This window comes from Trematomus bernacchii, unplaced genomic scaffold (assembly GCF_902827165.1).
Source record: "Trematomus bernacchii unplaced genomic scaffold, fTreBer1.1, whole genome shotgun sequence".
Taxonomy (NCBI): domain Eukaryota; kingdom Metazoa; phylum Chordata; class Actinopteri; order Perciformes; family Nototheniidae; genus Trematomus; species Trematomus bernacchii.
In genome coordinates, this window is record NW_022987739.1 from 2766924 (window position 1) to 2794865 (window position 27942).

General features: G+C 40.4%; 2 protein-coding genes across 5 annotated transcripts; one reads left to right on the forward strand and one right to left on the reverse strand.

Moving 5' to 3' along the window:
• Positions 1-223: 223 nt before the first annotated feature.
• xcr1a.1 (chemokine (C motif) receptor 1a, duplicate 1) lies at positions 224-2233 on the reverse strand. Its single transcript, XM_034146369.1, has 2 exons — positions 2166-2233; positions 224-1946 (listed from the first exon to the last, which is right to left on the reverse strand). Exon 2 carries the CDS (start codon positions 1928-1930, stop codon positions 920-922), a length of 1011 nt encoding a protein of 336 aa, XP_034002260.1. The 5' UTR covers positions 1931-1946; positions 2166-2233; the 3' UTR covers positions 224-919.
• Positions 2234-4084: 1851 nt separating this feature from the next.
• fyco1a (FYVE and coiled-coil domain autophagy adaptor 1a) lies at positions 4085-25803 on the forward strand. 4 transcript variants are annotated; one of them, XM_034146307.1, is made up of 18 exons: positions 4085-4187; positions 6987-7089; positions 8119-8225; positions 8377-8502; positions 8783-8889; positions 9424-9567; positions 10259-10346; positions 10955-13408; positions 15788-15880; positions 16530-16648; positions 16744-16911; positions 17892-18041; positions 20048-20277; positions 20988-21141; positions 21826-21918; positions 22013-22223; positions 23429-23538; positions 24102-25803. In XM_034146307.1, exons 2-18 carry the CDS (start codon positions 7029-7031, stop codon positions 24184-24186), a joined length of 4500 nt encoding a protein of 1499 aa, XP_034002198.1. In that variant the 5' UTR covers positions 4085-4187; positions 6987-7028; the 3' UTR covers positions 24187-25803. The 4 variants fall into 4 exon arrangements, with proteins under 4 accessions (XP_034002198.1, XP_034002201.1, XP_034002197.1 ...); XM_034146310.1 differs by having other exon boundaries at positions 4168-4187; positions 6990-7089; XM_034146306.1 differs by lacking the exon at positions 4085-4187 and adding an exon at positions 4484-4735.
• The last annotated feature ends 2139 nt before the right edge of the window (positions 25804-27942 follow it).

Below are 27942 nucleotides of genomic sequence, written 5' to 3' on the forward strand. Positions count from 1 at the left end.
TGGTCTGACTTGGAGAACTCAAAGGCTGCACCACATATTACATTCCTGGTTTTATTATTGTTTTGTTGTTAAATATGGCACAAAAAAACAGTTTTAACATGTTGCTCCTGTCCACAGAAAGTGGTGTCCAAACATGTTAATAAATCTTTAATAGATATAAATGTTTTTCATTTACATCTCATTTGGTAGAGGTTCATTATATTAAAAAAAACAAGAAAAGAAGAAGAAGAAGAATATGAACCTTTATTAAAAAGTATGTTGTCAGAAGAAAAAAATATCATTGTGTTTATTTACAGCACGGAGAGATAAAGAAATGCAAATATTTCTGCTTCCTTTTAACTGAGAGGAACTGATTAAATCTACATATGTTAGAGATGTTTGACATTAACATCCATCAAGTTTTATTCTACATTAATCTAATACATTTATCAGAAACATATCATCAAATACATTGTTTACAAACATCTTACATTATTGTAATATATGGAAAACCAGAGTTTACTGTGGCTGTTGTATGAAATGACACATTGCATAATATGTACACTGTCAACCATAATTACAGTAATACATAAAAACTCCTCATCAACATCATCATAATAAATCATGTGGCACTCTGTGAACATACGTCTACTATAATGGCTTCACTTCCATTGCCAGTAATGAACAATATTTTTCATGTGCCACCGAAAAAAAACAGAGAAATTCACCACGAATACATTAAGGTTACAAAGCACATTAGGAAACTGGTTATATGTAGCAATAAACAGAAACAGTGGAAGTGAATATTGGCGCTTGCTACAAACCTCAACATTTGAACCACTTTACCATGGATTTTTTACCAAATGTACACTGAAATCTGTCATTCTTTAGATCAGTAATCCAACAGTTAATGCAAGGAAGTTATGTACTCAAACAGCAACTAGTACATTGATCCACGTGAGAAGTTCTGCATGCGAAGACTTTGTTCTTCGGCTGAACTTTGGCGAATAAACATGCGATGCAGCATTGACTTCAAATGACTCCTAAATTTCACCCCAACAAACGCGTAAAAGACAGGGTTCAGGCAGCAGTGGGAGAAAGCAATGAGCCGGCACACATAGAAGGCATAGTCCAGCTGGATACTTGCTTCACATTTCTCAAATGGTTCAACCATATTGTCAGACAGGATCCTCAGAAAGATGGCCACATTGTACGGCACCCAGCCGAGGAAGAACACAGCCGCGATGCAGAACACCAACTTCACGGCTCTGTTCTTCGTGTGGGATCTTGATTTTGAGATTCTCCTCAGTATTTGAATGTAGCAGAAAGCCATGACTGTGAAGGTGACCAAGAAGATAACATTCTCTGGGGAGAAACCAATGCTTTTCCAAATAGTAGATTCATATTCACAGCCCACAGAGTGTTCACCTTGGTGGGGGATCGGAATGAGGGTGCTATAGAAGAGGGAGGGCACGGCTGCTCCGATGCTGATTACCCACAGAAGGAAAGACATATAAACCCCGGTGCTGATCTGCAGTGTTCTCAGGTCAGACAGAGGGTGAACCACGGCCAAATACCTGTAGATGGTCATGATGGTGAGGCAGAGGATGCTGCTGTAAAACCCAGTGAAGAAGACAAAAGTCACAATTTTGCAGAGGGCCTCTGAAAACACCCATCCCCAGATGTGGTAAATGGCCCAAAAGGGGAGACCGAAGGTGAAAACGAGGTCGGAAATGGCCAGGTTCAGGATGAAGACGTTGGTGAGAGACTTGAGGTTTTCATACAGCCCCAAAATTACAAGGACAAGGATGTTTCCTATGAGGCTCAGTGTGATCACAACAGAGAAGAACGCAGGAATGACCATGGACCCAAACTGGACCACTTCGCCTTTTTCACACAGTTCATCCTCGTAGTCTTGGTCATACTGGCTGATATTCAAAGAGTCATTCATTGCTGATCACTGGAACCTAGAAAATAAGTATGGGATAAGTATGTGCATTACTTCAGGTTCAAGAAATGTCACTGTAAAAAGAGTAAAAATAATAAAGGTCTTTTAACAAGAACTCTGAGTCTATATACTTAAAGAGGGTGCATTCAACATCATGCTACACTGGAACTCCTATAACGAAATTATTATGTTGCAACATCAATATCTTTAGTGTGCAAGATTAAAAAAAAGGACCTACCTCTTGCTTGGCGGGACTGATGTGTTGTTGGACGTGATGCCTCTCTCCACTCCAAAGAAATCTAAAAAAGTTGTAGCTTTTGTAATCTCGTGACAAGTGAGGCAGTGTTTTCTGTTCCTAGTTTTGTTGTACTAGCCTGACATGTGTTCAAGTCCTGAGCTCACCTGGATTTGTGGATTTATTTTTAAACAAACACAAATGGAATAGTTTTTGTTTTGTGAGCCCGAATTGTTAAATATTAATCTAGATTTCCGGTGTTAACCCAATACAGCGGCCTGTTTTAAAAACATTTTTTTAACTCGTGCATTAACTTGTACTTACTTTGGATAATCTGCAGCACTTACTGTAAACATGTTTTAATAGGAACTAGGAATTTAAAAGACATCTCTGAGTCGGATGACTTAAAATCGTGTAAAGTTAAACAAACACTATATATCTGCATGGCGTGTATTATCTGGGAATTCAGCATAGTGAAACCTCAGAAAAGAAGATATGACCTATGAAACTAAAAAGGGGTACTACAACACTTACATGACATTGGGGCACTTGTGTGTATTTTTTTTGTGTTTGTTTTATAGATGGATACAAATTGATAAAGCAGAGCCCAAGATGCCCTGATTTATTGTCCATAGTGTGGGTCAAGCTTTCAAACACTGGATCCTACATTTCCCACAATGCAACCATCTCATCTGCTGAAAACAAAACACACAGGCTAAGTATTAGTGTAAAATCAATTTGCGTCCTAAAAAAAGGGGACCAATTGACCAGTTGAATCGTATTATTAAATGTTAGTCTATTTTACTTGTAAAGTAGTAATACACAAACGGGTAGGCTTTACAAATGATAAAATACATATACATTTGAAAAGTAACGGTTTAGCGGTTTGAAATGAATGTTGCAGTTACATTCAATGTACTTTAAAGACAGGGCTGCCAACATTTGAGTTCAGCTTGTAGTGAGATTTTTTTTTTTGGTGAACCGAAAAAAGAAACGTCCATGTGTACAGTGTTACAAATGTATTGAACAAGTACAAACTAGGGTTTCCCATTAATGTACCGGGCGCTACAGTGGAGTACGCACATACACAGTGTACCCGCGACTCTTACAATGAAGGCTCGATAATCAGCTCACAGCATATAAAATGGCATATAGGTGTAAGCAGGGGTAAACTGCTATTTTATAAGTGGGGGTGGTCCTCACATCCTCTAGGGGGGTCCGGGGGCATGCTCCCCCGGGAAGATTTTTTTTTAAATATTGAACTTAAATGCATCAATCTGGTGCACTTTGAGAGCAAAATGAATTTAAGGATACATCTCTCAACACCCATATGAAACACAACTTTAAACAGATTTTCTTTTTCTTTATGGATATTTTACAAATCACTCACCTTTTAAACTGTATTCTTGTTTTACTGTCATATAGTATTTCATAACTGTTTTTCATTTATTCTCATAAATGGTGACCAAACCGTTTGAGACCCACTGAGATAACTAGACTAAACTAACTATCTAAACACTCAGAGAGTCCCTTACCTCACTGAGCTGTAGTTATCTCTCTCAGTCTGACAGCAGAGAGCTCTCCCTCTCCTTGTTTTAGAAACAGCTTCTAATATCCGTTAGCGCAGCTAGCTAACCAGATGCTAACAACAACAATGCAAATAGTGAGTTTGGTAGAAATATACTGTATAATAGTAAAGTTATTTAAGATGATGCCATATTTATTGAAGATTTTACATTATAAATATTCCCCAAAATTATTCAAAAGCATATTCTTCCAAACTCCTTGCTGTAGTATGACACACAGGAGACTATTGATGTGTGTAGTGAGTTTGGTAGTAATAAGCTGTATAATAGTGAATATTATTGTATTCTCTTTTTTCGGAGTTGCACTTTGCAGACGGTCCCTGAGCACTCGTTTCTTCTCCGGCTGCGGATAGAGACCAATGTGTCCAGCTCGGAGGACGGCGCGTATTGGCTTTTTTTGATCAAAATGTGATTGTAGCTCGTTGTCAACCTTACCACGGTACTTAGGAGACGTCATTTGTGTCTGAATAACGTTTTGTTCATGAGTTATTGATCCGTGAAATCAGAATCTCCCAATATCGTTCCAACTTGACTGAACTAAGCCAGAAGACTGTCTCATTTCGTAGACGGCTCGGTTTGCTGTTCCTTCACTTTATTTTTATATTTATATACATTTATTTTGGACGAAAACTTAGCGTGAGGAAAGGCAAGCGTGGCGTGAGTGCGTGAGATATGGGTTAATTGCGTGACTTTCACGCTCAATGCGTGAGTGTTGGCAGCCCTGTAAAGATGTGCAACAGACAACAAAGGACAACAGAAAAGTGGGATAAATTGTTGTTGTCATTGATCACATGACATCGGTGTTTACTTTGCTACGACAACCAAGCTACCTTAAGGGTCCCGCCTACCAAGCTCATAGTCATTGGTCGAAGAGATACATGGCGCTCTGTGATTGGTTAACACTGTTACAATTGTGACACTTTAAACACGTTTGTATGCACGCCTAAACGATCTGTGTTGTTATGGACTTGAGTCACATCTGTAAAAGTATGTCAAAGTTATTATTCTTTTATACATATTTCACCTGAAATGGTCTATAAACACGCTCGATTATCCAACGTATCGCTTGTCGGAAATGTCACTGCTATTTTCTAAATGCCTGCCAAAGGTTAACTGTGTAAAAGCTAAATTTAACGTCACTGTAAAAGCTACACAAAGCATTTACAAGTGTCTTTAAAGGATTGAGCTGCCAGCTGTTGGTTCTTGTCTGTCGGTTTTAAGGTTAGAAAATAAATATGAGTGCTTAACGTTAGTGTTGTGAAACTATTGTTGATGTTTTCAAACTGTTGAAACCTAACGTAGCTAAGTTAGCCGTTAGCTAAACAAAAACGTAACGTAAAGTGCGTTAGCTAACGTAACTACAGTGTGAATGCTGAAGTATTCAAATGCAGGTTTTTCCAGTATTTTCCCACTTTCATAACGTTGTATTAAGAAGGCATACAACATATTTTACATGCTTTGTTTACTTCCTTATAGCTAACTAACAGGAGTTTTCAGCAGGAGGAGGACACAGTAACATTTTGCCCATACTATCCAGTCACATTTCCTCTCTGAGTGTTATCATTTTTAGTGTAGTTTATCAGAGGTATTGACTTATGGTATAAATAGTTTATGGACTAGAGGACTTCATGTACAAGTAGAGGTGAAAGAAGTACTCAGATCTTGTACTTGGGTAAAAGTAGAAGTAGGAATACTATGTTACAGGTAAAAGGCCTGTATTCAAAATGTTACTTACTGTAAGTAAAAGTACAAAAGTATCAGCATCAAAATCAAGTACTTATGGAAATAATATACATATAATTACATAATTATATTTCGCAATAATACATACAATATGTTTTGATTCTAATTATTTATGCATTATTATGTTTATCATAGCTGGTGGAACTAATTGAATTACTTTTTTTACTGCTGGGTAGTTTGGGACTTAAGTCCAGGTGTAACTAACGTCTTATTTAAGTGTTCATATCATTAATCCATATCTTCAAAGTAACTAAAGGTATTACATAAATGTAGTGGAGTACAAGTACCTCAACATTGTACTTAAGTATAGTACTTGAGTAAATGTACTTAGTTACTTTACACCACTGTGTACAAGTCAAAAACATACAAATAATTCCTATATTGTGAATAATGATTTTATTTGAAAGCATTCACGTCCTCTCACACAATGTGTAGTTATATAAAAGTATGGGGATTGTACGTTTTGTTGCAAATATTTCTCCTGTGGGTTAAAAAGTATATTTGGACATAGACTTTATGGAGGATGTATCCTGTGTCTTGAACTTGTTATCAGGTCTCTGACTATTTATCTGATCTTACTGTAATCACATGTGCAAACGACTCCATTTGGGATCATTACTCTCCAGTCTTCAAAATATATTTCTGTGGCTATCATCCGTTGATGTTGCAGTTTTAAAATCATTTTAATTATGTTTTTAGTTATTATAGTCTGCGTCACTGAATGTTATAAAAATAAAAGTGCATCGTTGACGGATTGGAATACAGGATTACAGTTGAAAAATGTGTGAAGTGATATTTATTATACTGTCATACACGATCATCACGATGATAATTTCAGAGGATGAGCATCATAGGAGGACATTACATTTTAAGCATCAGTTTGCACGTACTACTTTAAAGCAGATGTGTGTCTCTGTAGTTGGCGTAAAGAAGTGGAATTCTTTGCCGAATGATTTAAAGGGCTGTAAGAAAATGTTTATGTTTAAGAAAATGTATAATGTATAAAAAAAAGTGTAATTAGACAGTACAGTATGAAGTTGACTTTTGATTGTGTTCTGGTTTTATGTTTCAGTATTTGTAAGCAACTGTGACTGAAAGAATATTGCTTTTATTTGACTTTTTAATGGTTATTTCTATATTTTGTTGTTGTTATAATTTTTTTGTAAGAATGGGCAGGTCAAATATGAATTAATGAAATTAATATAAAAAAATAATAAGATTTTCTTCTCCCTGCTCCTTTCCACCATGCGCTATAAAAAAAATATATATATATATATAAGTGTACGTGTTTTGTAAAGTGTACATGTCTTGTTTTAAAATAACTGCCATGTGTGAAATAAACATATACATAAATAAAATAAAATGCAATTTCTGATCATGGGACCTCTCATTAAAGTGTGCCCATGCTCATAAATTGCAGCCACAAGAGAGTACAGTAGATCGGAGCGTTTGTGTCCAGCTTTTGTTCCTGACCGTGTCTGATTCTCTGATTCAGCAGACTGGGTGTGACCCTGTGACCCCTGCGAGCGGTGGGGCCATGGCTGCTGGGGCGACAGTCGGGGAGAGCCAACTACAGAGGATTATCAGAGATCTGCACGGTAGGCCAGCTTTGTGTGTGTGTGTGTGTGTGTGTGTGTGTGTGTGTGTGTGTGTGTGTGTGTGTGTGTGTGTGTGTGTGTGTGTGTGTGTGTGTGTGTGTGTGTGTGTGTGTGTGTGTGTGTGTGTGTGTGTGTGTGTGTGTGTGTGTGTGTGTGTGTGTGTGTGTGTGTGTGTGTGTGTGTGTGTGTGTGTGTGTGTGTGTGTGTGTGTGTGTGTTGTTGTGGTGTCTGTGTCTGTGTCTGTGTCTGTGTGTAGCTGTGAATGAATAGATTGGCTGCAGTCAGATATTTGCAGCTGACATGGTGTGACTGGAGAGAGGTGAAAGAAGATTCATAATGACATGACCTGATTTCAACTTCAATACTAAGTACAATCTTTCGCCTGGAACTATCTGACCTTTCCTGGATGTCAAATTATTTGAGAAAATGTGCGTCTGAGCTCATGTTGCTGTAAAAGGGTGTGGTGGAGGCTCTGTCAGCATGCAGTGTGACCGAGAGTTCATACTGAGGATACACCCATCACAGGTGTCCTTCCAGTTTTTGCGATGGATACGAGGCAAGTGGTTGATTTGCAGACTAATTTTCCTTAATAGGGTACAACATTTGAGATGTATGCACTATGGCTGTGTGTAAGCAAAGTGTACAAAGATGGGAAAATATTACAGTGATGCAATTCTATTAATTTCCTCTGACTCTCAAATCAAATCAAATCAAATCAAGTTTTATTTATATAGCACATTTAAAAGCGATTTTTGGTCGAGCCAAAGTGCTGTACATGTAATAGTACATAGACTCTGTTTTAGGCCACGTGACTTTAGGTCTGTTCTAAGGAAATAACAATTGTCTGCCTTTTTGTTTCTCTGCGTCTCACCTTCCCTAATATACTGTATTTATCACTTCCTTTAATAAGCATATGTCTTTTCCTCTTGTATGTATTCACCAGGGTGAATCTACATGCATACTGTTTGTATAAATACTGTGTTATTAATGACTGACCTTTGTTTCTTGTTTAAACTATGTGAACTTCAGATGCTGTTGCAGAGCTTGCAAAAGAGTACAGGGAAAGTGGGGAGCCAATCACCGATGACAGTACCAACCTGCACAAGTTATCCTACAAACTGGAATACTTACTACAGGTGTGATTCAGCTTTAATTGTCAGACATGACTCAGTGCATACCAATTACTTAGGGAAGTTGTTCTTAATAACTAATGACATGCCTCAAAAAATGACATACATTCAACAGTTTTTAATTCCAACTGTTTCTATATATGTTTTCACCTTTCAGTTTGACCAGAAGGAGAAGACCACATTTCTTGGTACAAAGAAGGATTATTGGGAGTACTTCACTGACTGCCTGGCCAAAATCAAAGGAGCCAATGATGGGATCCGCTTTGTCAAATCCATCCCTGAGGTAGGAAGTTCACACACTCAAAAGCCTGTTTTATAATTGTTTTTGCATTGTATTCAGAGCTTCTAATATGCTAGGACCAAAAACACACCCAAGAAATCAATTGAAGTGTTGGAGCTAATGTGTTGCAACCTTGTAACTGTAACATATAGAAACAATTAGTTGTAACATGTTCAGTTTTTTCCCCATCTTGTTTTGTTTTATTTGTTAAAAGAAATGTGTAGATATTGATGTGCAGTTTGTCTATGAAGTTATGTGAAATAAATGTCTTCTTCTGCTTTAGCTGAAGACATCTCTGGGGAAAGGACGGGCGTTTATCCGTTACTCCCTCGTACATCAGCGGCTGGCCGACACTCTGCAGCAGTGCCTGATGAACCAGAGAATCACCAGGTAAATGATCAGGGAGCAATGTAGTCTCTTTGCAATGTTTTTCATTTCATTTAGATTTGCATAATGGCCTTTGCTGAGTTGCCGGTCAATGGATTAGAAAAAGAACCCTAACCCTAACCCTAACCATCACGGTGAAACAGCTTTACAATAAATTGCATTTCATTTACCAGAACATGTTCTGTTCAGTTTGATTCGATCAATTCCCCTTTCTTTTAAAGTAGTAGTCAGTTGTAGAGAGTAGCTGTAGAGAGGAGAGAGTTGAATATTAAAAAACATAACAAAGAAGAATTGAGTTACTGTTTTCAATCACATTTTCTGCAGTTTTAGTATTGTGCCATAAAATACACAACTAAAAGGGAACATCTTAATCTTAAAGAGGCACACAGCTGATATTTCGTGCCTTTCTTGATCAAGATGAAAATCTTGTCTTATGAGTGTAAAACATTTGACGAAAGATCCTTTTTTAGCCACTATCCTTGTTTCTTATCGTTTGGGTATTACCTACTGTGACCTCTTTCTCCTCTCTTCCCACAGTGACTGGTATTATGCACGGAGCCCCTTCTTGAAGCCCCATCTGAGTGTTGACATAATCAATCACTTGTACGAGCTCAATGAGGTCCAGTTTGATGTGGCTTCCAGAGGTCACGATCTTGATGCCTCCTGGCCAACTTTTGCAAGGTAAGGGGAGCAAAATCATAGAGAAATAAAACAGAAATTCATCTCAAAAGTCAAACTGCCATTGAGGAACAAGATAGCGAATTGTAGCCAGGAATGATCCAAGTCCAGACAAGAGGGTAGTTTCCTACATTTTTTAATCCAGTATCATCCAAAAGTACAAAGTTTGCAATATGTTCCCTGTGCCTTTGCTATGGCGTGTTTGTTTCACCCTGGTAAAAAACGATATGCCTACTGGTGCGCTTCTCCCACCTTCACCTGTCTCCAATATATACAATTATTAGGTGCCCAAATCACCCAGTGCCCAAAGATGCCTTCATAATAAAAGCATTCTGTTATTTCTTGCCCTATTTGTATTGGTTGTGTCTGTTTTAGGTCCTATATATATTCATGTTGCATTGCTGGAGGAGCCTGGGACTTAAGTTTTTCATTGCCATATCTACACTGTAGCTACTGTGGACATGACAATAAAGCTCTACATTTTCTATAAACAAAAACAGCAAGAAAAAATAAATGTTTAAATATTAAATAATATTAAAGCAATATATACTGTAGCTCAGACAGTAAATAATGACACAAAACTTAAAAAGGAGGTAAAACTACAACAATATCTACCAGATGATTACAGGTGTGTACAAGCCTTCCTATAAACCACCTTTGGAGTACAGTATTAGATTTATTTTCTAATCAACAGGAGGACACTGGGAAACTCACCTGGCCACATGTGGAAACCACCCACTCGCAGTTCCAGTATGAACAGTCTGGCCAGCACCTACTCCCAGGTAACACTCAAACAACATCCTGTCATTTCATCATCATCAATTAAAAATGTTCACCTATTATGCAAAATCCACTTTGTCATGTCTCTTCTACATCAACATGTGTCCCCTCTGTGGAAAGAGATTCTGAAAGTTTCAGGAAAAAAGATTCGCTCACTTTTTGTCCTGATCCATTTATATAAAAAAAACCTGTCTGAAAATGAGCTGATCAAAATGTTGGCCACTTTATGATGTCATAACGATTTGTTGGCTTGTGTAACCATTAGCCAATCAGCAACCAAGGTAACCCCCCCCCCACCTTATCACCTGAATCTCCTCCTAGAGCACCATTGAGTTATTTTAAACCAAATATCTCTCAGGGGGGCGTGGGGAGGGGCTCCTTATTTTCATCTAAAGTAACAGACAGAGAATCAGCACTTTTGAAACAGGGCTGAAACAGAGGGGATTATGGGATGCTGCAATGATCTGTCTGGTGTTTGGAGCCAAACACTTCAGAGACATGTTTTGTATATATCTGAGACCTATAATATATTGATGAAAAACAGTATAATAGGGGACCTTTAAAATACATGCTGTTCATCTCTCTCCTTCTCGTCCTTCCTTCTTGTTAGCAAGCCCACGAGTTCCCCTCCAGCCCTGACTATGGTCAGAATCTGCTCAATGACCTGAACGAATCCTGCACAGAAGAGGCCAGCACAGCTGAAGACCTTCGCCTGGAGCTGGACCAATCAGAGCTGAAGCAGCGAGGGCTCCTAGAGAAAGTGCAGCAGCTGGGCGAGGAGGCTGCTGAGCTCAGGGATGTAGTGGTGCAGCTCCAGAGTCAGCTGGATGTGTCCCTCGCTGCCCAAGAGGAGCAACAGGGCTTGCAGGGAGATCTGAATGCTCTGCAGGGAAGAGAAGAGGCCCTTTCCAGAGAAGTGGAAGCACTCAGGACTGGGGGAAAAGCTGAACAACAACTGCTCCAGGAAAAGCTGGCATCTGCTGAGGGGAAGAACATAGAGCTCCTAGCCAAATTAGACGGGGTGCTGAGTGAAAAGGGCCAGCAGGCAACCAGCCACTTTGATTCAGCTCAAAAGATCCATGAGTTACTGGACAGATTGAAGGAGGCAGAGAGAGGGAAGATGGATGCTGTAGCTGAGGCAGATGAGAAGAAGAGACAGGCAGAAAGGCTAGAGGACGAGCTGACACTGAAGGAAGCAGCAGCAACGCGTGGCGAAACAAAACTAGAAGCATTGGTAACATCTGCATCTGAGGAGAAGGCAACGTTGGAGGTGAAAGTGGAGGAACAGTGCAGCGCTCTTGATAAGCTGCAGGGGGCTTTGACAGTGAGAGAGAAGGAGACAAGCAACTTCCAAAGACAACTGCAGGACCTCCAAAGATCCCTAGAGGAGAAGGAGAAAGACATGGAGGAGGTGAAGGAGAGGGCACAACAAGATAAAGAGGACATGCAGAAGAAGTCTAATGGTTTAGGATCAGAAGTCACTGCCCTTAAGGAGAAGCTAAAGGAGAAAGACGCAGAGCTTTCCTCCAACTGCAAGAAACTACAACAGCTAGAATCCAAGCACCAAAGCCTGATCACAGAGAGAGGCAAACTGACCAATAACCTTGTTGAACTGGAGGGTAACGTCAAAGAACAATCAGCGAAGATAGAAGAATACAAGACTCAGTGTGGCAATTTAATAGAGCTAAACAAGAAATTGCTAAAAACAGAAAAGAGAAACGAGGGGATGAAGAAGGAGATGGTAGAAAACAGAAAAGTGACCGAGACTGAATTAGCTGCTCTGAGAGCTTCTGAGAAACAGCTTCGTGGCCAGATGGACGACACCAAGATGACGGTGGATGAAAAGGAGAAGCATCTGCGTGAGGAGAACCGCCAGCTGGATGAGAGTCTGCAGAGAGCCAACATGGCCGCAAAGCTCTCAGAGGCCACGGCAAAGCATCTGGAGCAGGAGAACCAGACTGTGAGAGAGGAGCAGGACACTGTGAAAGCAGCTCTCAGCCGTATGCAAGCCGACCTGAGGAGTGTTCACGCGCAGATCGGAGAGTTGGAGAAAAACTTAGGAGTCTCGCGTAAGAACGAAACCAGCCTTCAAGAACAGCTCGAAGCCAAAGACGCGCAACTAGAACATGAAGAGAAGAGTCTTGTTGAGCTGCAGTCCAGGTTGGAATCTCTTGAAACCAGGGAGAAGGAGCTGGAGATCGCCAAGTCTGACGCAGAAGCAACTTGTGCTAAACAGACAGAATTGATTGAAAGGGTTACCTCGGAGAAGCGAGTGATGGAGACATCTCAGCTGGAGAGAAGCGCGGTGCAAGTGAAGGAGAACCAGGAAGAGACGGGGAAACTTGAAGGCCGATTGGAGGTGTGCATGAATGACGTGTCCAGGCTGCAGGCAGAGATCCTGGACCTCAGGGTGCGGGTACAGAGATCTGAGGAAGAAAAAATGAAATCACAAGCACAACTGGAGGTGACGGAGGCCCAGAGAGATGAGCTCCGGACTCTGACCGAGCATCTCAAAGCCCAGACTGAGGCACTGAATCAAAAGCATGTAACAGAGCTCGTGGACTGCAAGAAGAAAGAGGGAGTTCTCATTGAACAGCGTGATAAAGAAGTAGCCGCCTGTGCAGAGTTGTCCATCTCTGCAGCGGCCACCCGCGAAGAGCTGTCCAAACTCAAGGCAGAAAACAGCAGGCTATCCTCAGAGAACGGCGAGATACGAGAGGGTCTACACAGAGCGAACACTGAGATGGCAGAGCTTGGGATCACCATCTGTAAGCTGGGTGCAGAAAAGGAGGAGGCTAGAGAGCACTGGGCCGGGGACGCCGCCAGGATCCAGGAGATGGAGAAAGAGGTGGAGCGACTAGAAGAGAGCATGGCAGAACTGCAGAGGGAGAATGCCAGACTGAGAGAGGAGCTGACAGAGAAGGAGAAACTTCCAGAGAGTATCATGGAGCTCAAGAAGCAGCTGGACAACGCCAAAAACCAAGTGCAGAGCGCCAAGGAGGAGGTGGGGGCCGCCAAGTTCCACCTGAGCTCTGAGAGCATGAGTCATCAGGTCCAGATGAAGGTGAGTCGGTCAGAAGCGAGTCAGCTGCAGCAGGCACTTACATTTTGTCATTAGAGTTGACACGCATTGAAAACACACATGTTATTACGCAAATTAGGTTTTTTATTTCGGGTGTCTTGCTGCCAAGTATTAGGGTTCAACTCTTTAGCTGGCAGAACATTTCAGACAATGTCATCCCCTCTATCTCCCCCTATCAACACATATTTCCATAAAGGCGCTCTGGCCCAAAAAATTGCATGACAATGTCAGTGAAGGTGGTCAAGCCTTTTAAAAAGTGTATTCCCAAACGCTGTGTAACACCATTAACACTCACTACTGGGCAAGCCTATTCTTTGCCCTAGTTATCAATCAATCAATCAATCAATGTAAATCGAAGAGATAATACATTTACAGCATGGGTCGGCAACCCCTGGCACCGTAACCAGTGGCACACTAGGAATAAGTGGAATAAGTGTGCAAAATATTTAAATTGTATTTTCGGATCCTGAACGAGACCGCCGCCAGAGCGCGTCTCCCCGTTACCTGCAGAAGGAAGCCATGCACGCAGCGCAGCCCCGCTCTGTTTAACTCCAGGTGACTTTCTGCCGCTTTCCTCCGTGGTGCAGGGCTGATCGTTTCACCACGGAGGAAAGCACAAATTGCAGTACCCATAAGGAGCTGTAAAAATACCACAGTTTTTGCGTGGCTGTGTCTTTAGTTGAAAGCCCAGTGGCGATCTGCTCATCTCTCATTGAAATAATATGCTACAAAGGGGTTGACTGGCCATCTGTGTGTTGAACTTTCCTGTTGGCTCCCAGACCGTAGTCGAGGAGGGCAGAAGCAACAAGCTTCAGGTTCAATAACCCACTTTAGCTTAAATGACTGGAGAGAGGCGAGCTCTTCTGGGGAGGCCGTTGCATTTATTTAGCTGTTCTTCTGTTTCACAAAATACATCACAGACCTCTGTTTTTCTGCTGCCTCGTTTCACTTCCAGAAACATACACACGCTCCCTCACTGTCGCTCTACCATCCACACACACACATGCACACGCCACACCCCTCTCTCTCTCTCTTAAAGGGACAGCGAACTCATCTCACTCTGCCTGACCCTAATATCATAACATGTGTGTTCTGGAGAATCACAGAACGGATGATCGTCCTTATTATTATGCCGTTTAAACCAATTATTTAAATGTGTTTGTTAAATTCGGCATCATGTAAGTTGTGCTGACGGGTACACACACACACTGCTTCCCCGCAGCTCCCCCCCCCCCCCCCCCCCCCCCCCCCCCCCCCCCCCCCCCCCCGTTGATAATTCTCGATCGTTGGCACGCTGATAACAATTAATTTTTTTAATGGCACTTCATATCAAAAAGGTTGCCGACCCCGGATTTACAGCATAGGTAGACCAAATGTTTGGAAATGCATGTGTCTCTAATAAGGAGATGAATCAACGAGGATGTCAACATTCCAGGGAAGTAGTATGATGAGGTTCAGCCACGACTCGAAATCCACGACACAGGACATCCAGGATCCAGGATCCAGGACATCCAGGATCCAGGACTCAGGATCCAGGACTCAGGATGCAGGATCCTGTGTCCTGGATAGTTATTAGTTTATTGGCCCCATTCACACCTGACATTACTTTGTAATCTGTATCTGAGTTTGTTAACTGGGCAATGACATCCAATCCATGGGTCTTTGCATTTACACCTGTTATCTAAATTAGTTTTATGGCTTGATTGTACCCACAATGTGATCATACATCAATATGCAAATGAGTGAGGCGGAGCAGGCTGACTTGTGAGTCTCAGGTTAAGGGAAGCACTTCCACACAAGGACATCAGTTGTGTTTCTAAATCACTTTGCCAGAGAAGAGAGTCCCTTGCGAACCAGATACAAATCACATTTTAATGCCAGGTGTACATTGGGTACTCCTCAAAAATATACATATCCGTAACCTCTTGAGATTGCAATGTCACTCCAACACTCAAACACTATATTCCAGACTAAAATATCATAATTACTATTGGATGGATTGCGATGTAATTGTGTACAGACATTCATATCCCCCGTAATAATATAAATGATTCCCGTGCTTTTGATCAAGCCCCATACTCGGTTTATGACCAAAAGTAAAACTCAGGAATCAGAAATCATTTATTAGTCCCACAGCGGGGAAATCATGACATTCCTATCAGCCTCAGCTGCATTGTGTGTTTTCTAATTAACAAACCTTAGCATGCAAACCCTCTCAATTATGTGAGGGTACATCAGAATCAGAAACGGGTTTATTGCCAGGTTCACACATACAAGGAATTTGACTTGATGTCATGGTGCATACATAACATAGCATCAGTACTGTATGTAAGCATGGTCATTTAAATTCTTGTTTTTCAGAGCGTTAATGAGCAGCTGGACACGGTGAGAGGTCAGCTGCAGGAGGAGACGAGGAGTGTGTCCAGCCTGCAGGACAAAGTGTCTGAGATAGAGGTTTGTGTCTTTCTACTACCTAAGTAGATACATGGTGACGGAAGAATGTGTTCTTTAACCTTTGCAAAGGAGAAACATGTCATATAAAACTAGAGTATCATTTGAAAGGAACGAAAGTGTGATGTACTGACTTCTAGTCTAAAGACAAACATGGGTCACGCAGTGAAAAGTGCAACGTCCTATACATAACCTGGAGCAACAGCAGCTTTATCATAAGTGGATTTTACAGGGATGGAGAAAGGTTACACTCCACAAGGGACATCATTACAGAAACATAGTTTGTTTAATACTCATTAACAGGAGGTGATTATATGACTTTTTTCAGGTTGTTTTTTTATAACGATTGATTTCTTTGATTGCATAAGGTAGATTTGAAACAGCAGTGTAATACGATTATAATTTTGATTTGTGATTAACTTGATTGTTGGATTTAATTGACTCTGGGTCACTCCAGGGAATGTTTCGATATATAATATACTTCAATATATATGAGCAAAAAAAAAAAAAATTAGGACTCCTACAATTGAATGTATGATATTAAACCAAGAACCAATTCAAGAACAACAATGGAACTACAGTATTGCTTAAATTATTGAGATGAATGTACTAATTTGACATTTGTATGCATGTTCTTATAATGTTTTTAAAGGCTTTGAATGGGCAGTACCTGAACCTAACTGGCGAGAAAGACGCTCACATCACACAGACAGAAACAACCATCCGTGAGAGTGAGAGCGAGATTCAGCAGCTGAGGGATTCTGTAACCAGGTGCGTTTATTTCCAGTCATACCTATAAATATCACCTTGGTTTAAAAAAAAAAATTAGCTACAGACTAATTTTCTTTGCATGTGCTTCTCCTCAGCGCTGAAGAAGCACACTTGGCTGCGCAAAAGCTCTGCGAGGATTTGAGGCAGAAACTCATCACAACAGAAGCTGACAGAGCAAACCAGAGCATGAAGATGACTGCAGAGATCGATGACCTCAACAGGACGAAGGGCAACCTTGGAGAGCGGCTCATCGAGCTGATAAGGTACGACCTTTCTCTGTCACAGCTGCGTTTCTTCATGAATAAAGAGGTTAAAGGTCATGTTCTCGTTGGATGTCTACCACCTTGTTATGTTCAGTTGCTGCCTGCTCTTTGATAGACCCAGTGGGTGTGTGTGTTTTTTTTGAATAGTTTCTTCCAGTATGAGTATCTCTCATGTTGTTATATTTGACAATGATGGGGGAAAATAAGATCGGAGAAGCAGGGTTGTTGTATGCTAAGAAAAGAGAGGGTGATGCTGAAAGGCCAACATGACAGGGGAAGTTGAACATAACATATTCTTCACTGCTACCTCAAAAGCGGTGATACTGTGTAAGGGATGAAACACAAATTCAGTGATTATAGTCAACTCCTTTGGGAGGTGCACACAGGATTTAAGCCTTTCATTGTTCAATAGGAGGCACACCTTCATTGTTGTACCAAGAATAGACAACGTGTAAAATGACATAGATATTTGAAAGGAAAAATAGTTCAGTCAAAGTGCATATAACAAATCAAATGGGCTCAGTCTTCAAATAAATGGGAAGCGCGACATATAAACCACAGATAACACCACAAGGTTAATTATGTTTTATATTTAATATTATAATATCAACAGGGTGGAATTAGATTTTGTTTATGCCGTCAATATTATTTTCTGATTTATGAAGTGATAGACAGACCCAAAATTCCCTTTGTAAAAACAATGACTTCTATTTGCCAAGAACATTAAACAGCACTTGTTTGTCCTGGCTTTGTCCAATGTTCAGATATCTGTTTTGTTGCAAATCTACAAATATTTTATAATAAAAGATGCCTTTTTTGTTCATCTTAACATTTCAGAATACTTGTTATACAAACAAATATGTTCATGAATCAATTGTGAAAGTTTCATTGTGTTTCCTTTCAGTTCAAATTATAATGTCCCCCCTTAAAACAGCTTTCAATGACACTCAACTTGCATTTGTCTTTTTGTGCAATACCAGGGACAAAGATGCTCTGTGGCAGAAGTCAGACGCTCTGGAGTTTGAGCAGAAAATGCGAGCAGAGGAGCACTGGTGGTCCGATAAAGAGACCACCAACTGCCTCGACTGCAAGGGCCAATTCACCTGGTGGCTGCGCAGACATCACTGCAGGTGGGCTTCAGTGGGCCTTATGTTGCTCCTTTTTAAAGGTCACCTATTATGCAAAATCCACTTTTTCCTGTCTTTTCTACATCAACATGTGTCCCCTCTGTGGAAAGAGATTCTGAAAGTCTCAGGAAAAAAGATTCTCTCACTTTTTGTCCATTTATATAAAAACCTGTCTGAAAATGAGCTGATCAGATTTTGCCCACTTTATGATGTCATAACGATGTTTTGGCTTGTGTAACCATTAGCCAATCACCAACCAAGGTAACCCCCCCCCCCCCACCTTATCACCTGAATCTCCTCCTAGAGCACCATTGTGTTCTTTTTAACCAAATATCTCTCAGAGGGGCGTGGGGAGGGGCTCCTTATTTTCATCTAAAGTAACAGACGGAGAATCAGCACTTTTGAAACAGGGCTGAAACAGAGGGGATTATGGGATGCTGCAATGATCTGTTTGGTGTTTGGAGCCAAACACTTCAGAGACATGTTTTGTATATATCTGAGACCTATAATATATTGATGAAAAACAGTATAATAGGGGACCTTTAAACTACGTGATGAAACCCATGCACAGCACTGAAACAGCCCTTTTAAGAGTTTTTAATGATCTGCTCCTAGCCGCCGACTCAGGTAGCCCAGCTGTCTTGGTGCTGTTAGACCTGACAGCTGCCTTTGACACTGTGGACCATAGCATCCTGCTGTCACGGCTTGAACAGTCCGCTGGCATCACAGGCTCTGCCCTTGCATGGTTCAGGTCCTACCTGACAGACCGTAGCTTCTCAGTGCAGCTAGGTGCCTTCTCCTCTGCCAAAGCCCCTCTTACCTGTGGGGTTCCCCAAGGCTCGATTCTGGGCCCCATCCTTTTTCTACTGTACATACTGCCCCTAGGTTCAATTCTCACAAAACATAATATTCCCTTCCACTGCTACGCCGACGATGTACAGATCTATCTGCCTCTCAAAGCAAATGTCAAACACTCACTACAGCAGTTGATGGACTGCTTAGCAGAGATAAAATCCTGGCTGAGCAAAAACTTTCTCAACCTCAACGAGAGCAAGACTGAGGTCATCTTTTTTGGACCGCAACCTCCAGCCTCTCCGGTTGATATTCTGGGCTCCATCAAAAAAAACATCCTCCCCTCGGTCATGAACCTTGGAGTGACCTTCACTAGCACTTTTAAATTCGACAAGCAGGTCAGCACCGTAGTCAAATCCTGCTTTTTTAAAATAAGACTATTGGCCAAAACCAAGTCGTATTTATCTTTTAATGACTTAGAAAGGGTTATTAACGTCTTTGTAACCTCGAGACTGGACTATTGTAACGCTCTGTATGTGGGTATGGACCAGGCCTCAATTAAACGCCTACAGCTAGTCCAAAACGCTGCTGCACGTTTGCTGACTGGCCACAAAAAGCGTGACCACATCACCCCAATTCTGGCCTCACTACACTGGCTTCCAGTTCGGTTCAGAATTGATTTTAAAATCCTTTTATTTGTTTTTAAAGCACTAAATGGGCTGGCTCCGGCCTATATAGCTGAACTGCTCCAGCGCTACACCCCAGCCAGAGCTTTAAGGTCTGCTGACCAGCTGCTGCTGGTAGTGCCCAAGACCAGGCTCAAAACCAGAGGGCACCGAGCCTTCGCAGCAGCTGGCCCGAGGCTCTGGAACACTCTGCCCCTCCATGTGAGGTCGGCCCAGACCCTAGGGGTTTTTAAATCTACACTAAAAACACACTTCTTCTCTCTGGCTTTCTAGTTAGAGCGGAGCACGACTCCTGACTTTTCCGTGTGTTTTATTTTTATTTTGTTTTTAAGATATATCTGTTGTAATTTATTGTCGTTTATTGTGATTTGTAGTAATGTGTTTTTTATTACATGTACAGCACTTTGGCTCGACCAAAAATCGCTTTTAAATGTGCTATATAAATAAAACCTGATTTGATTTGATTTGATTTACGTGCAGTATCACTTCTGAAAAATGTCTGAAATGGATTAAAACCCTTTTTTTCCCCAGGCTTTGTGGTCGGATCTTCTGCTACTACTGCAGCAACAACTTTGTGCTGACTAAGCACAGCGGGAAGAAGGAGCGCTGCTGCAGGGACTGCTACAACCAGCACAGCGCGGTGGTGGAGAGGTTCACAGAGGCGGAGCTGAGTCCTTCAGACACTCAGCCCCCCCCACCCGGAGCTGGACCTCAGCCCCCTCCAGAACCAGCCCCGTATAAACCCACTCCCAGGGTCACAGGTGAGAGGCAAGCTGGGGAGAAAACACATGCTGACCTGACAACTGCACACTTAACTTAAAGGTAGCACCCAAAAGTGGATTGCTGTGGTTCTCAGGCCGTGTGTAGCCAACTGGGAAGCAGAAGTGAAAAGACTAACTTCTTCATAAAGAGGAACAAGGACAGAAGTATAAGCCGTAGGATTGTTGTTTAGTAGGCAAAACGGGAAGATGGTGACATTTCAAATTCTTAACTTTCATTCTAATTAAAGGAAAGCTGCAAAATGTTACAGTACATGTATTTGTAGGGGCCCATTATCAGACGTTCATTTAGGATGGTTTAAAGGTCACCTATTATGCAAAATACACTTTTTCATGTCTTTTATATATAAATATGTGTCCCCTCTGTCGAAAGAGATTCTGAACGTTTCAGGAAAAAGATTAGCTCTCTTTGTCGTATTATGTAACAGACCCAGAATCAGCACTTTTTAAACAGGGCTGAAACAGAGGGGATTATGGGATGCTGCAATGCATGATATGTTTGGTATTTTGAGCCAAACACTTCAGAGACATGTTTTGTATATATCTGAGACCTATAATATATTGATGAAAAACAGTATAATAGGGGACCTTCAAATCTATACATGCAAAATGTATTTTGTGTGCTTCTAAGACTATACCATGAGAATATGTAGTGGTCCAACAGTCATTATATATATTCTTGTTTCTTCCAGTTTCAGACCCCAGCCCCAAATCTGACGACGGGGTTTTTGACATAATCACAGAAGAGGAAGTGAACGGCGTCTATGACAGTGACAACGTGTCCCAGACCACAGGGGGCTCTCTGGAGGGAGATCAGGAGCCACGGCCCCCTGGAGCGCTGGATATGTGAGTGTCATATTTATGTGGGGTCAGAAAACTGAGACCTGGTTCAGCTGGTGTCTCTGTCCTGAGGTCAGATCCCTCAGTTGGAGATAGCAACTTAGTACTGATGTCAGGTTTACACTCACAGATTAACATCCGGACCTATATAGGCATTGATTGCACCAAGCAGTGTGACATCTACACACAGTACATTCATTAAGTGTGTGTCTATGACTAATCAGAGCCTGTCAAATCCCAAATACTGCGTGAAGCTCTGGATGATCTTGGAATATAAAAAATACAATGGTTTCATGAGAAATGTAATTAGGTTTCAAATCTTACTTTGCTTATAAAGCAGACACACAACAAGGCTTTCTTCCGGGTTGTTTTCACCTTAACGTCTTGACCTCGTAAAGGTGGGACGCAGGAAATTGGGAACTGAATTAGTTCCTTATTATTGATAATATAAAATCAATGTGTCCATTGTGACCTTTATCATTCAGTTTAAAAAAAACAACTGATCAGTGCCTTTGCTTCCAGCAGCTTCAGGGTGGAAGGAAGATGCAGAAGTATGGATGTGTTACCGTTAGGTTGTTAATTTGATTGACATGGTTACATCATGATCATTATAGCTCTGAATCATTACCGTTGAAGAGTTATTTGCATTAAAAATGGTAAATATCACTACTATACTCATGTGTTTTGCAGAGGCACCGGAGATGTGACCCCTGATGACCCTGAAGACCATGTTCCCACTGTTCAGGATACAGAAATCAACATTCTCAAATCCGGAGAAGTCACGTGAGTCTTGGCTTTTGCTTTAAATTGTGTAACTGATGAGAGACTCAGTTTAAATACCACTGAAAACTCATTTTAAATGGTGTTCTTTTTGCAGGATGGCTGTCCCTCTCACCATTGACGATATTTCTGGGTTTGGTGAAGGTTCCCGGGAGCTCTTCATCAAATCCAGCTGTTACAGTGTAATCACTGTTGCCGTGGGTGACCGTGGGCCAACCATCAGCTGGGTGTTTTCCTCGGAGCCTAAGAGCATCTCCTTCAGTGTCGTTTACAGGGAATCAGCTGATGTTCATGTGGAACAGTCAAAGGTAGACGTCAAAGATAAATGTGTTGTTGTGAGAATCACTCCTTGTTCTCCTGCTCATACATTCAAATTGTAGTTGCTTCAAAACAGACTCAAAAGCAGAAGTTATTTACAGACACAAAGGATTGACCCTGTGTCTTAGGAGCCCCCTGCAGTCTTTTGCTAGTTGCTTGATCTTTCAAATATCACTGACGGAGGAAAACCCCCTGCAGGTTTTCAGTGTTGCTCAGCAGGTTAAGGTACACATCCTGCGCTTTAAATGTCAGGGTCTGTAAACGAACAACCTTTGGTTTCATAAACCATCTCCTTCTACTCATGTCAATATTTACTTACGTGAGATATTTACCTTTGATATATAATATAAATATAATTCAAAATGAGTTGGAATTAACAATATATTACATTAAGAACATATTATATTCTGCAAATTTCAGGCTCATATTTGTATTGTGTGCGTATATTGTGACATGTTTACATGCTAATGATCTCAGACAATAAGCCACATTTATCACTTAGTCAATCGATAGAAAATAGTTTTTCGTGCAAAAATGCCAAATATTTGATTTGTTCTTGTTTCTCAAATATTTGTTGATTTTTTTTTTTTTTTAATGTGACTTTTGAATTGTTGACAGGACTATTTGAAAACGGTCAAATTATGGACGTTTCCCACTCTACTGATTTGGATAGATTCGAGTTTTTATCTATCAAATTATAATTTCCAGTTTGACTGACAAAAATGATATTAATACATTTTACTGCATTTATTTTTATATATATAAAAACAACTTTTATTGCACACTTTCAGGTGTATATCAGTATGTAGTGTCTCTACTGGGACATGTCTCCATGCTTTAATGTTCAAAAAGCTCTTTATTTTTCTCATACTGCCTGTGCTGCAGCACCTCTTTTCACCCTCTGTCTGAAACCAGAGCCCAGTCTGCTCTGATTGGTTATCTGGCCGGCTCTGTTATGATTGGTCAACCGCTTAGAGATTTCCCGCCCCTTAGCCTGTCACGTACAATGTGTTGTAGCGCTAGCCAATGTCAAACATAAACATTGTTTGTACAGCATATGTTTTAAACGAGACTAGAGTATTATAGATAAATACAGTAGGCTCGTGAGGCGAGAGTTGTTAGAGAACCCCTGGCAGAATGTTTTTATCTGAACCCAGAGTTTCACTTCATGCGGATGTTTCTGTTCTTCTCTCAGGTCCTGATTCCTCTGACTCGCTGCAATTCCCATAAAGAGACAATTCAGGGACAGCTGAAAGTCCGAAACCCCGGCCTCTACACACTCATCTTTGACAACTCCTACTCACGGTACATATACCTCTGTCTTGATTCTTCCTCTCAGGGGGAGAAGCAGTGTGCGAAATACGATTAACACCTGAGCCCCCCTGAAAGCCTCAACAGCAACATTTGAGGGGGGTCTCAAATTATAATATTTATTTGTCACTTGCAATGGTCACTAAAATGTTTGTAAGCTTACTATGTCCAGTATTCATAATTCAAAACATGTATTCACAAATATCTTCTATTTTGGCGGGCAAAAGCATTTCCTCGCATAGAATGGAAAACAGACGGCTCTTTAACGGTCGCGTATTCATTCATTCATAAGAACGTCAGAATATAGAATTATTTGACGGCACCCCTGAAGACGCCAGACGGCACCCCGGTTGAGAAACGCTGCTATAGACTACTGATTGTCTTGGCTTGCATCCATGAAATATTGTATAGTGCATATTGAGAAATCTTCGACCGGTATATTGAGCAATAAACGGGAGATTATTGACGGGTATTTCGCACACTGGGGAGAAGCATATTAATTATAGAAATGCATTCACTTTGATGATAAATTCTGATCGGAAAGCCTCTTTCTACAGGTTTATCTCCAAGAAGGTCTTCTACCATCTGACCATGGAGAGACCCATCATCTACGATGGAAGTGACTCCCCTGAACATGGATGATATAAAGGATCTCAAAGATGGCAAATTCAACGACAGTTTCTAACTAATATGATTTTATTTTACCTCTTTTTCTCCAAATTTGTTTTTACCCAAGTATTTTATGTCTCCATTTTTGATTGTGTTATTTAAGTCTGTGGTCTTATTGTTTTTAGGTGTCCCCATGTTTTAACTGTGGCCTAAGTGAGGTGTTGTCAACAAGATGGAAACGTTTCTGAAGGAAACAGAAAGACAAATGTTTTAGTGTGTTTTTATAGATGTCCACCAAGTAATATACTATATGTACTCCAAGTTTGGCTAGCTTTTGGTTTAGTTTGAGACGTTTTGTCTTTCTTTTATTTTTGTCAGTCTTACTATTGGCCTCTCTTTTCCCAAACATGCTGTCACGTTAGGGAATGCAGTAGTATCAGTGTATGAAATATGATAAAGAATGTATGGTAAGTATTTATTGGCAAAAGACCCAGGACATATTTTATTTTAATTGACAAAGTACGGTCAGTTGTTGTGCAATCTTTTAAATCAAAGCAGAAAGGTGCAGACAAAAGGTTTGATCCTGGCTGTATTAATGATCCTGTCTGAACACTATGTTTGCACTTTGCTAGCGAAGGAATATACAAAAAGTAGAAACTAGAAACTGACCCGGAAAATTACAATATCTGTTTTATAAGAAACCGTTTAAACTTTGTGCAGATCTCAGGAGTGGGACATTGGAGTGTCCTGTATTTGTAGCATGTCCTTATTTTAATGTTTTTGGGAAAGAGAAAGAAGAAAAACTGCCATCTTAGTTTCTGTGTCAGGAGAATACAAATCAGCTTTCTCCATCCAGTTTATAGGACCTCATTAAGCGGAGTGCCTGCTCCTACACAGGCTGACTGGTGTCATTACAATGATATTCACTAAAAGTATATTAAAAACTGTCAGCTAATCAGCTACTGTACTTCTAAAGTGCCTATTATCTCTGATGGCCAGGGATTACTTTGCTTTTGAAGCATCGACATAAAACATGACACTTGGTACGAGTTGATACCATTCTGTAAAAACGTAATCCCAGTGACATTCAAATCACATATCACACATCAGCATTTGTTTTAAATTTTACTTTCATTTGGATTCTATTGTAATCCCTGGCATCTTGTTTAGGAAACCCTCTTCAATGTACTCTCGGTGATCAAATGGCTTTTATTATGTTTTAATGTTTCTTTTAAAGCAAAGTAATGAGAAAAAAATGATCCAGCTCGATCTCGGATAAATCCGTACACTACTTAAAAAAGCAAGGGCTAATCTCTATGCTGATGAAATCTTTTCTAGCTTCATAGTAAGATCTCTTATATTTTTAATGGCTATATATTTGTGCAATTTCTATGCAAAGGCTCATATTTTCATTACAGAGCTGCACTTTGTGATAATTACTTTACAATTTGTTACAAACAATACTGAATCGGTTAAGTTTACAGTATCTTTGTCAGATTTTTCTACTTGCCGATTTTGAAGGATCATTTTTGGAGAAGTGTAATATGCATGAATCATAACTACAGGCACTCAGTGTGACTAATAGACCTGTCAAACATCCAGTAAACATGAATAAAATGTGAGATCGATGACGTCTCTGACATCCACTAATCTGTGTCTCGTTAAGTGTGTGACATCTGGAACGACGGCATGAGATCACATTATCCAGAATAATACTCAGTGAATATGATTAGTTTTTGTGAGCTTATGCCAGAGCCTGTTCTGCTAATGATCTCATAAATGTGACAGTAAGCCACATTTATCACTTAGTCAATTGAAAAATGCCAAATATTTGATTTGTTCCCGTTTCTCAAATATTTGTTGATTTTTTTGTTTTAAATGTGACTTTTGAATTGTTGACAGGACTATTTGAAAACGGTAAAACATTATGGATATTTTCCACTTTACTGATTTGGATAGATTTTTGTTTTTATCTATCAAATTATAATTTCCAGTTTGACTGACAAAAATGATATTAATGCATTTTATTGCATTTATTATGATATAAATACAACTTAAAGAATTATATTGCACATTTTCAGGTTCCTATTTGTATTGTGTGTCTCTATGGTGACATGTCTCCATGCTTTAATGTTCAAAAAGCTCTTTATTTTTCTCATACTGGCTGTGCTGCAGCACCTCTTTTCACCCTCTGTCTGAAACCAGAGCCCAGTCTGCTCTGATTGGTTAGCTGGCCGGCTCTGTTGTGATTGGTCAACCGCTTAGAGATGTCCCGCCACTTAGATTATTTTGTACAATGTGTTGGAGTGCTAGACAATAGAAGTGCAAGTGGTACATAGTGATGTCATTATGTTAAAGAAGAAAACAAAGGAGTCCAATGGAGGCGTTTTAGGCAAGGGGGGAGTGTGTGGGAGAGAAACTAAATTAATTGACGTATGCACAAATTAATAAAATTATCAATCTATAAAGGAGAAATCTGAATGTGAACAAAACACTGTTTCTCCATCAAAGTCTCAGACTCATATCTCCGTTTTTCATCTGGCTTATCTCCTGTTTTCTATCTCTGTTCGAGTAAAGTGAAATACCAGCCCAACATTTCCAAAACTGTGTGTTTGGCGACACATTCAGGCTCCGGTACGTAGGAAGAGAGTTGAATTTTGAGAATCTCACTAACCAAACACAGCCTCAGCTGTAAAGCTTGCCAAAACACCTTCAAACTCCTCTTGGCCTTCAAAATAAAATACAGAAACTTCACAATCAAATAGGTCATCAGACTTCCATTATTCATATTGGTGGCTGGTACATTGTTTTCCATAGCTATAGGAATATCTAGACATTTTCACTCTTTAGCCATTTCCTACCGATATCTTGAGAATGCGATTTTTATTCTGAAAGCATACACAGGAAATGCTACGCCTGTATTGCTGCATGCTTGACTGGTGTTGTATGTACACCTGTGCAGAGAGCAGGGTCTCACATGCAGGAGGAGGGGGCTGCAGACTCATTGATGAGAGCTCCACTCCACTCTGAACAGAGGAACCGACAACATGTCCTGTCTCATCGGAGGGATCCTGCTCTCTCTGTGGCTGCCTCAAACTGTGAGTGATATACTTTAACTTACCTTTTGTTAACAATGAAAGAAGATACATTATTATTATTATTATTGCCACATAGAAAACTTTAGGCTCTCTTTTGCAGGGAATTGGCTGATGTGTTTCAAAAACGAGATAAATCTTCAAATGTTACCCTATTTCTCTTTCTTTTCCTCTCCTAGTTTCTAGATTTGCATTTGAGTTACTTTGCTTTTCACTGAGCTTTAATCAAAATCATCATAACAAACGAACTGTGTGTGTGCGTGTGTGCGCGCCCCAGTGCATGAGAGCGTGCACGCCCTGCTTCTGTCTGCAGAATCCTGATCTGCAGCTGATAATTTTCTTATCATTAGCGTGTGTTGCATAATAAACTACTCAGCAGGAGGGTATCAGCAGACTGATCTAAAGCCAGGAGTAGGCCTACTTGATCCATATAGGCTCACGAATGAATGTGATGTGAATAAGTATAAAGTGTGTATGTGTGTGCGTCTAGTCTTTACTGTTCAATGTGTGGAGGGTCTGGAGGTGTGTGTGTCTTACGTGAGTGTGTTTGTGTGTGTTGTCTTCTAATTCTAAGAAAAAATGCCAATATCCCATCACACCAGCATAGATTTTCCAATACTGTATTACCCTTTTTTTACATTTGAAAGTGTGAACATGTGTTAATATTATCTTTCACATTTAATTAAAATCCGTC